The 13884-nt window shown below is 39.8% G+C and overlaps 1 protein-coding gene across 1 annotated transcript in view; it reads right to left on the bottom strand.

Moving 5' to 3' along the window:
• The window catches only part of atf6b (activating transcription factor 6 beta), a 96599-nt gene extending 90484 nt beyond the window's left edge, over positions 1–6115 (bottom strand). Inside the window, 1 exon segment of the mRNA XM_051920274.1 lies at positions 5868–6115. Within this exon segment, the coding sequence (XP_051776234.1) occupies positions 5868–5940 (73 nt within the window). The 5' untranslated portion in view covers positions 5941–6115.
• Positions 6116–13884: the final 7769 nt, after the last annotated feature.

Here is a 13884-nt window from a genome sequence, read left to right as displayed (position 1 = left end):
TGTTTTAGATAAGCCAAAACAAAAACAAAAGAACATTTGAGAGTAACACACATACTTTATATGGTTAAAGACATTTCCTTGGCTACAGTACAATCTGAGCAGTTCACTTCCAAGATGCTTTAATGGGGAAAACACAAAATCTATTACTTTACATAATAATTGATAATAATAATAATTCTTTGCATTTATATAGCGCTTTTCTCACTACTCAAAGCACTCAGCAATAGCAGGTTAAGGGCCTTGCTCAAGGGCCCAACAGAGCAGATTCCCTTTTGGCATTTACGGGATTCAAACTGGCAACCTTCCGATTGCCAGTGCAGATCCCTAGCCTCAGAGCCACCACTCCGCCAAACACAACGTACCTAAACTTATATGGACATATATAAATGTTGTACCTGTGGATCAGAAGAAACTGCCCTACCTAGACTGGACTGGGTCCTGATTTGCGAGTAGTGCTCTCCTACCATACACATTAATCAACTTGACTGGGTGGGCATTCTTTTATTTTTTTTACCACAGCAAAACTGGAGGTTACACAACCAGTCCAGAAAAATAGATCTGTGTGACCATGACTAAGACAAGAAGCTTGAAAAGGAACACAGAAAACATTGAAATGGGCAAAAAGAAAAACAGAAAAAGTAAGAATTCCACAAATGCAAACAAAAATGTAAAATCAAGAAGAAGTTGACTAATAAAAAATTAAGACAATGATGAACAAGCAAATAACAGGAATACCATCAAACTAAATAATTAATACAAAAGCCTTAAGTGAGTGAAACAACCCGAGCCAAATCTTCATTTCATACAGAAGCATGTTTCACACCCAATAAATATGAACTTCTGCTCATAGTTTTACCATTTAGGCCTTAAGTGATTGATTTTGATATACAGGGATGGGCCACTTTATTATGTACACCTGCACCCTTCATTTATAACAGACAGCATTGCATGTGATATCTGAATCAAGTGAAGACAGCAGCAGACTGTATGAACAAGTAATACAGAGGGAGAATGGGCAAGAGATTTAGGGGCTGTCAATGTGGTGTTATAGTGAGTGTCAAAAGCAACACCCCCAGTACCAGTCAACTGCAACTCTGATGCAGTTGTCATGGGTGTTATCAAGAAATAGGCTTCCACTCAAAAAAAATAAATAAATAATACTTCAGCATACACTTATGTGCTAGTGAAGGAAAGAGACCTTGGGAAGCCACCACCACCTGTGCATAATAAAAGACAAGTTAAAAGCAGGCAACAAACAGTAAAAGAACAACAGCAGTGTCAAAGAGCCTTATCAAAATACACTACTGGTGGTATCTTGGGTAAGCTAGCTAGCAGCAAAAGAAAGTCTACAGCGGACTTAGGAACAAAATATGGGACAAGGGAGGATTAAAATAACATCACCCAGCCTGCACAGCCCAGGTCATTCAGATTTACATAGTTAATAAGACTTTGGGAAAAATGCAATCCTGCCAGGCATCAATGCTGATGCAGGTGTAATGGTGTGAGGAGTGTGTTTATGGACCACTCAAAAAACAGAGTACAGCAATATTTGAATGTGGCAGGAGGTCCATACATCACTTCAAATCAAGTTCAACCCTTCATGGCAGCAGTATACCTATAAGCAAATTGCTTTTTCAAAAGTGTATGCTCTAATAATAATAATAATAATAATTCATTACATTTATATAGCGCTTTTCTCAGTACTCAAAGTGCTATCCACACAGGGAGGAACCGGGAAGCGAACCCACAAGCTTCCACAGTCTCCTTACTGCAAAGCAGCAGCACTACCACTGCGCCACCTGTGAGGACAAATAGCCCCCATGGACAGTAAATTCACGAAACAGTCACATGAATATAAATGTGACTTGAGCTCCACATGATGCTTCCTCGGTTACCATATTTCAACCCTGTTGACCATCTGCTAGGATGCACTATTTAATTTACATCTGCTATGGGGCACACTGGTGTTCACTTTTCTTTTTTATGTTTTTGACACCTTCTAAAATCCATACAATGACACATTTATGTGACTCTGAAAGCAAATGTGGAACAACTCCATATAAAATGGGTGAAACTCATAAAGTAGCCAGTCAGAGTCACTGCACCTACTTTTTGCGATTGTACCATTACATACCCAATTTACTGCTACTGTTATTTATAATGGACATTTGAAATGAGGAAAAAAAAATTAAAGAACGCCCACATGAAATTCCACACAGACATGAACCTGGCTGGGACCTAAACCTAGGTCCCTTAAGTCATAGCAAATGTACCACCTAAAGCCTTTATTTATCAATATGTGTATATTTTTATGCCCAATTATATACTAGAATACCTATCCATCCACTCATTCATTTGTTTTCTAATCTCTGGGGGTTGGTGGCAGGACTGGCACTCCAGCCACCATCAGAAACCTCACTGTTTCAGTGTGGTGCTGAGGTGTCACCCGCTGCACTCGGGACCAAATCCAGGTGGTTTGTTGGTTGGTGGGTGCGGCAATGCGCTATCAGCAAATACCCCTCAACCAACCTTAGCGATTTCAGAGTCACAAAAAAAAATACTGATACATAAATTGAAATTCATAGTCTATAATGAAGCTTAAAACTACATGTAGGCCTCCTTATTATATTAATCCATATTTATATTTAAAAAGGACACAAAGTCACCATGAAATAGGCTGTTTGGCCTAGCTGCTGAGACACTGGACTTTAAACCACAAGGCTGCTATTTCAGATTCACTCTGTCACCCTGCCTTGGCTTCAGGTGTTAAAAAAAAAATGTGTACCAAGAATGTACCTCAGGGAAGTATTTGCTACAGAATGGCAAATACTACTTCAAGTGAAGTCTGCAGATCTGTTAATGGAAATAGCTTAGGTCAAATCTGGACAGCTAGGTCAATGGAAAAAGATTTTGGAATATGATACACAAAATTTAGTTTTCATGCAAAGTAACTTGAGTAGTGATTTGCATGATGAAATGACAATTTGACATTGTGTGGCCAGCTGAAACATAGAATTCTGAAAAAAAAAAATTGCATACAGGAATCCGGTGGTAGCAGGGGACTATTTAAAAATGAAGCAGCAAATCCAGCCAAAGAGCAGTAGGATTTCTTATGGAGCAATTGAAAGTTTGAACACAACGCAATCACATGTTTAACAATGCTTAAGGAAAAACAACAGTCTTAGGAGTTCTGGTTCTTAAATACAAATTTTGTACTTGAGCACAAAAAATAAGCATTTACAAATATACAAAATAAACTGTTAATATAAAAGAAGGAATACTAACAGATCCATCTATCCACTCCAACTGGTGAAACTGAAATGTCCCAGTATGACCGAAGGAATACTAACAGATCCATCTATCCACTCCAACTGGTGAAACTGAAATGTCCCAGTATGACCAAGTGTGGATGTTTGCCCTGTAATGAATGCACTGGTACCCTGCCCAGTGCTGGCACCTATCTTTTGCTTGGTGCTGCTAGGACAGGATGTGCCTGCCCAAACTGTACGATGATGAATGCTGACACTGGGCTTTATAATGTATACAAACAACATTACCAGTTTTACTATGTAGCTAGCTTAATCTGCATATTCACATAAAAAAATCTGTTTTTGTAATTTAATTTTCAACTACAACTGTAAGCATAGGTATACATTGAAGAGTGCTATATTTCATCTGCTGCACAGCAATAAAAATTTATCTCATAAAATTAAGCTGTACAGTTCAAACCAAGTGTGGTTTTGCCAAAGTACTTGCTAACTCATCAATGCCATTTCGCCAACTGGGTACCCTTAACAAATCTTGAAAAACACAGAGACTGAGGGTCCATACCATAAAAAACAGAGAAGACTTCCTTAGAAAACCAATGAGCTGTGTTTGGTGAAAACATAAAATGAACTCGAGTGTGATTACAGGCCTAAAATGTGCATGCAGTGACAAAGCCAAAGTGTTCATTTTTAACAACAACAAAACTCCTTTGGCTACACCAGAAGAGCTACGGACATACAGTAAAGGGAGCAGAAGGTAGAGGATGCTTGTGATAGATGATATGCCTTTAAACATGTGATACACTTTGCAGGGTTTTGACTTCCAAACACTCATTTTTAAAAAAAGGCAATACAATTTTAAATGCTATAAATGCTTTTAACAATTGTTACCTTGGCAAGGGATGGATTTTGCTTTAAAAATTACAATAAGGAAGATCATTAAATGGTTGCAATATGTTTAGTACCTCATTAAAATTATTCATTTTCAGACATTAATGGTGTATTGCAAAAGCAAGTGTTCTATAAGTAAATGAAAACACTATCTGACTGTAATATGACCTTGGGCCTTTTAATGGGAATAGCTCATCTCTGATGCGGTGAAATAAAGAGAATTCTTGCGTTAATTTTTAACCTTTTCATCCCAGCAACAGCAGCAGAGGTTGAAGATTAGCACATCACCTAAACTTCAATCCTGGAAATACTTCAACTGCCATAAAGCAGATCATTTATGTGTGTGTCAAGTAAAAATAATGATCTGCTGAAGGCAAACACTGGTTTAGATATCTTAAGAGATCTTTGTAAATTCACATTTCTTCATCTCTTTGGTCAAACTGAATGTCTGTTCTGTCTCTCATGTTCTCCAATTCCAGCTTCATGTCTGAGCGCAGTAATTTCAGCAAATTACCATCTCTTAAGCACACCTGTTTTTCAGGAAATCTCTTACAGTACTCGTATTTTGTAGTTTTCGTCGGAGAAGTTCAAACTCCTGAGGCAAACCAGGACGTTTAATAACTCCTTACACTCAGTAAAATGTTTAATTCCAGATATGTCGGTGCAACCCGACATTTTAGGGTGCGCAAAAATTCATAAATTTAACTTGCTTTTCAAACAGTCTCCGATTTATTCGCTTTGGTTTTGGGCATGTTAATGATTTGTGGTGCTGCAGTTTCAACTCCCTTCCACTTTGAAGCGGAAAACACAGGACTGAAAATGAATTAAAAATGGAAACACGAGAAATCAAATAAGCCAACATAAAAACATGCATAAGTCTAATTTTCACAAATACATAAAGTTCAGTCTGCTAGAACGTTGCTATGTTCGCTATACTTTACAGTACTTTTTAACTACGAGTACAAACTAATGACGACAAGCCGTTCAGCACCATTTCTTATCATTTAATGACAGTTGATCAGCGATAAATTGGCATTTCGCCCAGCGTATGCTGCTACCTGTATTGGATCCGCTTTCATGCAACCCTAAATCCGGCAAGTGCGCAAAAATTAGAGGATAGGGGAGTATAATTTCAGCTTTCATAAACTTTTATAAAGCAGATATTTTGGTGTGACACTCTTCTCTGTCCCCACAGCTATAGTGGAACCTCCTGATTATAAAGATTAAAAATCCCCCCCTTCTTTGCTTGAGGACTGACAGCATCTCACTCTATTTTGATATAATTAGAAAAAGTATACAATTAAAATAGCATTCACAATTAATTAATCGGTTAATAATGTCAGGAAACTGTATCATCAAATGTTTAAAATGAAAAATACCGTTTTTCTTTTAAAAACCCCGCCCCAGTACAAAAAACGTGGAATTTAAATCCCTCTGCATCCAACCAGTTAAAGAACACAAAACAGAATTTCCGCTTCGCAAGTACCTAATATTCCTTAATACGCCTTTTTTTCTCGAAAGTCATACTGCTATACTGTGTGCCGGCACATTCTTTCACTGCTAAAGTCCCCCTAACTTCTACACTATCTTTCTTTGCACACATTACTAAAATTAGACACTTAGCCACCATTAAACAATTACTTATTATCATGCGCTGTAGTAACAATAACGGAAGAGAAATAGTTTCGTTAGGATCAGCCATCTCCTCACCCCAATCCTCGTTCGTCAGCAAGTTGTCGGCAAAGAATCGGCTGTCGAGGTCGGAGAGCAGCTCGGTTCCCATTCTCAGGTCTTCAAAATACACTGTCAGACAGCAATTTAGAATTAAAACAGCGCGATATTCATAAAACTGAACATAAACGCATGGGTATGGAATAATCCTTAAATTTACAAGCAACCTATTTGCAGTTATGTTTCCACGCTCATTGACATAGGGAAACAATACTGTATATTCAGAGCCCACCCCTTTACTATGGTATCCACCCACTTTCAGAAAGAGTACCCTATCATTAGTCAGGATTACAGTATTAACCAATTGTAAACGAATTTGAAATAAACAGGCAGCTTTCAGATAAGCTGGGTGAAAGGCCGTGGGAGTCGATATGTTTCTCCCCGAGGAGGAAGCGTTTTGGTTCCATCCCACCAATCAGATTTGTGGATAAGTAATTGACAATTTCAGGAGCCAATGAATTTTATAAAATAATTTTGTATCAACGACAACGTACTACGCATTATTGATTGGCGTGGACGTGACGAATCAAAATACACTTGAAACCGAAGCCTTAATATTAAATGGATATTTATGTGTGCCCGATATATACAATTAATTCGTCATTTAAAAACTATTAGAATTACACTTTCTGCACTTTCGCGTTTGTAGATATCGTTGCAAAAAAAGTACTATGCGACATTAAAGAGTTCTCTGTTTGTATAACTGCTAGAGCACGCGTCAATACACGAGACCTGTCAGAAACATCAGGAAAGTCTCAGGCGCGTGCGCACGCTGCTCACCACGGTCCCCGATCTTAATTGTGAGTAGAGGGATTTTTGAGCTTGTCGGCTACCGTAGTAGCATAGTTCCTTCTAGACTGAGCGCGTAGGTAAGCAGATAAAGGTGTTAACCCGGTTAAAGCATAAACCTGGTTTCTTAAAAAATCGCGTTTACACGGAAAAATAATATTCGGGAGTTCTCTGTTGTCAAAACGCTACGACGTCATTGAACTTCGCAAAAAAGAGTTACACATCATCATCTGCCCCCGTGAATCCGAGAATAAGCATGACGCCTGCAACCATTTTCATGTGTTTTATCTTCTTCTTCTTCTTTTGGCTGCCCCCGTTATGGGTTGCCACAGCAGATCATCTTCTTCCATATCTTTCTGTCCTCTGCATCTTATCCTTCTCTCAATATACTCAGCATCTCTCCACTGCACATCAAACCAGGGCAATCTCGTCTCTCTGACTTTGTCTCCTAACCGTCCAACCTGAGCTGACCCTCTAATTTACTAATTTCTAATCCTGCCCATCCTCGTCACACTCAGTGTAAATCGTGTACCATCTAACTCTGCTACCTCCAGCTCTGTCTCCTGCTTTCTGGTCAGTGCCACCGTCTGCAGCTCATATAACATAGCTGGTCTTACTACCATCCTGTAGACCTTCCCTTTCACTCTTGCTGATATCCATCTGTCACAAATCACTCCAGACATTCTTCTCCACCCATTCCACCCTGCCTGCACTCTCTTTTTCACCTCTCTTCCACAATCCCCATTACTCTGTACTGTTGATCCCAAGTATTGAAACTCATCCACCTTCACCAACTCTACTCCTTGCATCCTCACCATTCCACTGACCTCCCTCTCATTTGCACACATGTATTCTGTCTTGTTCTTACTGACCTTCATTCCTCTCCTCTCTAGAGCATATTTCCACCTCTCCAGGGTCTCCTCAACCTGCTCCCTGTTATTGCTACAGATCACAATGTCATCAGTAAACATCATAGTCCACGGGGACTCCTGTGTAATCTTGTCTGTCAACCTGTCCATCACCATTGCAAATAAGAAAGTACTCAGAGCCGATCCCTGATGTAATCCCACCTCCACCTTCAATGCATCCGTCACTCCTACCGCAGACCTCACCACAGTCACACTTCCTTCATACATATCATGTACAATTCTTACATACTTCTCTGCCACTCCTGACTTCCTCATACAATACCACAACTCTCAAGGCACTGTGTCATATGCTTTCTCCAGGTCCACAAAGACGCAATGCAACTCCTTCTGGCCTTCTCTATACTTCTCCATTAACACCCTCAGAGCAAACATCACATCTATGGTGCTCTTTCTTGGCATGAAACCATACTGCTGCTCACTAATCATCACCTCACTTCTTAACCTAGCTTCCACTACTCTTTCCCATAACTTCATGCTGTGGCTCATCAATTTTATCCCCCTGTAGTTACTACAGTCCTGCACATCCCCCTTACTCTTAAATATCGGCACCAATACACTTCTTCTCCAATCCTTAGGCATTCTCCCACTTTCCAAGATTCCATTAAACAATCAGGTTAGAAATTCTACTGCCATCTTTCCTAAACATCTCCATGCTTCCACAAGTATTGCATCTGGACCAACGGCTTTTCCATTCTTCATCCTCTTCATAGCTGTCCTTACTTCCTCCTTGCTAATCCGCTGCACTTACTGATTCACTATCTCCACATCATCCAACCTCTTCTCCCTCTCGTTCCCTTCATTCATAATGAAGTATTCTTTCCATCTGCTCAACACACTCTCCTCGCTTGTGAGTACGTTTCCATCTTTATCCTTTATTACCTTAACCTGTTGCACATCTTTCCCAGCTTGGTCCCTCTGTCTAGCCAATCGGCACAGGTCCTTTTCTCCCTCTTTAGTGTCCAACCTCTCATATGCTTTTTCTTTAGCCTTCGCCACCTCTCTCTTCACCTTGCACCTTATCTCCTTGTACTCTTGTCTACTTTCTGCATCTCTCTGACTATCCCACTTCTTCTTTGCCATCCTCTTCCTCTGTATACTCTCCTGTATTTCCTCATTCCACCAGCAGGTTTCCTTTTCCTCCTTCCTCTGTCCAGATGTCACACCAAGCACCCTTCTTGCTGTCACCCTGACTACATCTGCTGTAGTTTCCCAAATGTCTGGTAATTCTTTACTACCACCCAGTGCCTGTCTCACCTCCTCCCTAAATTCAACTTTGCAGTCTTCTTTTTTCAATTTCCACCATTTGATCCTTGGCTTTGCCCTCACTGTCTTCCTCTTCTTGATCTCCAACGTCATCCTACAGACCACCATCCTATGCTGCTTAACTACTCTTTCCCCTGCCACTACTTTGCAGTCTTCAGTCACCTTCAGATCAACTGTTCTGCATAGGATGTAATCTACCTCCACTCTTGTACGTCACCCTATGTTCCTCCCTCTTCTTAAAATACGTATTCACCAGAGCCATGTCCATCCTTTTGGCAAAATCCACTATCCTCTGACCTTCTTTCCTCTCCTTGACACCATACCTACCCATCACCTCCTCGTCTCCTCTGTTCCCTTCACCAACATGTCCATTGAAATCTGCTCCAATCACCACTTTCTGTCCCTTGGGTACACTGTTCATCACTTCATCCAACTCACTCCAAAAATCTTCTTTCTCACCCATTGCACACCCAACTTGCGGTGCATATGCACTAACAGCATTCATCATCACACCTCCAATTTTCAGCTTCATAATCATTACTCTGTCTGACACTCTTTTCACCTCCAGAACACTCTTGACATACTGTTCCTTCAGAATAACCCCTACTCCATTTCTCCTCCTATCCACACCATGATAGAACAATTTGAATCCACCTCCGATCCACCTGGTCTTATTCCCCTTCCATTTAGTCTCTTGCACGCACAATATATCAACCTTCTTTCTCTCCATCATATCTGCTAACTCTCTCCCCTTACCAGTCATACTGCCAACATTCAAAGTTCCTACTCTCAGTTCCACTCTCTTTACCTTCCTCCTCTCCTCCTGTCTCCGGACACGTCTCCCCACTCTTCTTCTCCTTCTTCTTCTTCTTCGGCCAACAGTAGCCCAATTTCTGCCAGCACCCTGTTGAATAACAGTACTGGTTGCGGTCATTGTTAACCCGGGGCTCGACCGATCCGGTATGGAAATTTATATTGTTGTCCGCATATTGATTTGGCAAAATTTTACACCGGATGCCCTTCCTGACGTAACCCTCCCCATTTATCCGGGCTTGGGGCCGGCACAAAAAAACACACTGGTTTGTGCATCCCCTGTGGCTGGGTTTTTTTTCCTGTATTTTATAAATGCAGTTAAACCTCGATTATCTGTCGAGGGTCAGGACCAAGGCCTTGATGGATAAAACAAATGACGGACAACTGAACGGCTACTTTAAAAATGATACACAATAGATTAGTTTAGTGAATAGTTGTATTTAGTTACAAAAACAAACATATATTAACAAAATATAATATTGTAACAACTAGCGTAATAAGCAAACGCAACTCAGAGGTACTGGAGTTTTCTGAGTTTTACTTGGGAGTCTTGGTTCTGTTCCGTAACAAATAGTACCCAGTTTTATATTGCGCTATCTTGGCATTCCCTACCAATCAGTTTATCTCCAGTCACTCGTGTTCCATCTTTCTCTATACCACAAACACTGCTACTTATTGTCTTTTCGCCGCACCTTCCTTTCTCCACCAACTTCTCCTGTCTCCTAAGTGGCAGGTCCGCCCCTTGCAGAACAGAAGCCCTTTACCCAGACCCAATTACTTACAGCATTCCACCCTTTTCTGTTCCCCAACTGCCTATCACCAACTGCCTGCATGTCACAATATACTAACAAAACATAACAGAATTTAAAAATTACAATACAGAAGAACATTAACAGTATATTAATAAAGAATAACATTACCATCAGTGGTTTCGATTTTCGGCATCACTCTTCATATTGTTCACTGTTGTTGTTCCTACTCCGTAAATTGAGCTATGAAACGCCATTAAAACTGAAGGTGCGTAACTGACAATATGATTTCAAAATGCTGCTTGACACATGGTGCTAGGGAAGAACAGTACATGCTAGCATAAGGGAGAGTTGCTCCAATGTAAACAGCTCATAGTGTATCGCACGGCAGTAATAGGAGGTGGTGTGCGCAATTTTTTTTTCATTTGGCCCTGACGGTTAATAGAGCCTGCTGGTCAATCGAGTGACGGATAATTGAGGTTTTACTGTATGTTAAATCCAACTGGCACTTTATTTATAGGTTTCTGTTACCGGAATGCACGCTGCACACTCTTTTCTGGTTTGCTGTACATTGAGCCCAGAGCTGCGTAATGGTATCCATGCTTCTTGCCTTATACTTACTGCTGATGCCTCGATAATAATAATAATATTAATAATAAGTTAAGTGTTGTGTTAGGTCACTTGTTACTTTAAGACATAATCGGACTACATAACGCATGTTACTGTTAACATATTACCTGCTCTTGAGGTTGTGTTGTTGAATTTGGCAAGGTATGTTTAGCTCATCAACAGATTGAAGAGATCGTTCCTCCCCCAAACTATGCGACTCTTCAATTCCACCCGGGGGGGTAAACATTAACATTTAACATTATACAAAGTTATTGTCTTTTTTTCACCTGCATTATTATCATTCTTTAATTTAATATTATTTATTGTATCAGTATGCTGCTGCTGGAAAATGTGAATTTCCCACTGGGATTAATAAGGTATCTATCTATCTATCTATCTATCTATCTATCTATCTATCTATCTATCTATCTATCTATCTATCTATCTATCTATCTATCTATCTATCTATCTATCTATCTATCTAAATTTAGCAATTTCTGAAATTCTGAGACAGGTAAATTTCAAGTAATAACACAATCATCCTAACATTTGCCCCTGGAAATTTATTTTGACAAAGCTTCTACCAGTGGCTGCTAAAAGTGTGTGCGAAGCAAATACATGAGCAAGCTGACAGAGTGCAAAGGACATCCACAGACAGCAAAATCCTTAATAGTAAACCAGTTAAGGTTTTACATGTCCCCATAATTGGGTTATTCATTGAGCAATTTACCATAGTTAACCAGGTTTCTCAAAGGCCAATAATCTGATTTCTCTAATTGAAATAAGGGTTTACATGGCATTTTAGAAATCAAGTTTCTGTGAATAACCTGAATTACTGAAGCACATGTAAACACATTGACTTGTGGAAAGGTGTATTCCGTTTTAGCTAGTGGTTGCCAAATTAGGTGGTTTCATATGTTTGGACTATTTTTAAATCTGTTTTGTGTGAAAAAAATGGCTTGTGCATTCTGGTCTGTTTCTCTTCAAATTATGCATGATTTTATAAAGACTAAACATGTTTATTTACATTTCTGCAGCCTTTTAGCCTATGTAATCGCCTCTGTTTCTTTCCAACCAAATGACAGTAAATGTCATACAACCCCCTTCATTTAAAACCTGTCAATTTCACAGGTAGTTACAGTTCATTCAACTGCTACCCAATTATTGATAAATTGGGGCAATGCAGTAAAGCATCAGCTGATTATGGCTGATTAAACAGTCTGTCCAAAACTGGAATGCAGATGTGGGATAAATTAAGTATTTAATGTATTTTCATGGTAATTCAACTATTGCTGGACCACGATTTCCAAACATGTGAAAAAAATATAAAAATATTTTTATAAATAGAAAAAAATATACTAGAAGGTATGGAATGATACTCCCAATTTTAAACAATTGATTGCTTCTGTTCTTTGAGATTATGTGCCGGTTAAGCCTGTGGCATAGTTGGTATGTAATTGTAATTTGAGAGCAATATTTATAATAAACCAGTGTTTCTCAACCTTTCTGGTGTCGCAACCCACTTTTCCCCATGTAAGTGTCTTTGTGATGCACTGAGGATGTTAGGGTACCCTTTGGTGAACAGATTGCAATCATCTGAGCTCACCCTTGGTGAATCGAGCACGATCATCAGACCTAGGCCAGAGACCTAGGCCCCCTTAGTTATTTGAGCATGATCATCAGAGCCAGGGGGCAAGTTACCCCCCTTGGTTATTTGAGGAAGATCATTAGGGTGGGGACTGAGTGTGATCTTCGGAGTGGTGACTCATTGCCATTATAAACAACAGCAATTCATGACCCACCAGCGACAGCCCGTGAACCATGTAGTATCAAAAAAAATTAAACTGTTAAATACATTGGGTTGATGGGATTGGGCTCTAACATGCCTGTCAAATCTGGTAATCTGTTTCTTATTATTATTAATGTCTTATTCTTCATGACCACTTTAATACAGCCCTGTCATATTATTGCATCATTTGTCTTTGTTTTAAAAATATAAACAAGTAAATGAGTAGAAAAGTACCTAAAATACTCAGTGTGTCATTTTTGCCCCTAGGCAGATTCAGTTGCAAGCACCGAGACATTCAAAACAGAGTCCCCCTTTTAGATCCATGCGGTCAGATCCATAAATTGACAAAGGAGGGAGGGTCTCACTTGGGGACTGGTGCACTCTTGACCCCATATGAAACTGACAAGCTTCCCCTTTGGAGATCAGTGCCCTAGCGGTCGTATATGAAATGACTTTTTGGCACCCATTTCAGCTTGGCAGACCCAAGCTGGTGCTTGCTAGGTCTATACCTAGAGCTGGCTCTTCTGCGGACAATGGCTATATCTGTTTAGGAACTGGAAGTCAAAAAAGAATAACTTTTGCTGCTAGGAAAAAAGCGATTCCTTCAAATCAAAACAAGTAAATGAATTGCATCGTGCTTACATGGACTTGGATTGAACATTTTCTTTTTTTTTTTTTTTGTGTTAAATTTTATTGATTTTATTAAAATCAAATAACATTCCATACAAATAACTCAAGTTTTACAAAAAAAAAAAAAGGTTTGAAACAAAGCAACCCCCTCCCCTGAGAAAGAGAGCTAGGCCAACAGAGTAAAACATTAAGCTAGTAAAAATAAGTAACTAGATAAATTAATAAATAAATAAAGATAAATGGAGTAAAAGATTGGGATTGAGGAGGTCTTCGAAGTACTCCCCCCACCGACCCACAACGTCCCGAGTCGAGGTCAGCAGCGCACCATCCCCACCATATACAGTGTTGACACTGCACTGCTTCCCCTTCCTGAGACGCCGGATGGTGGACCAGAATCTCCTCGAAGCCGTCCGAAAGTCGTTCTC

This window comes from Erpetoichthys calabaricus, chromosome 1, assembly GCF_900747795.2.
Source record: "Erpetoichthys calabaricus chromosome 1, fErpCal1.3, whole genome shotgun sequence".
NCBI lineage: Eukaryota > Metazoa > Chordata > Cladistia > Polypteriformes > Polypteridae > Erpetoichthys > Erpetoichthys calabaricus.
This window is presented reverse-complemented; position numbering and strand designations above follow the sequence as displayed.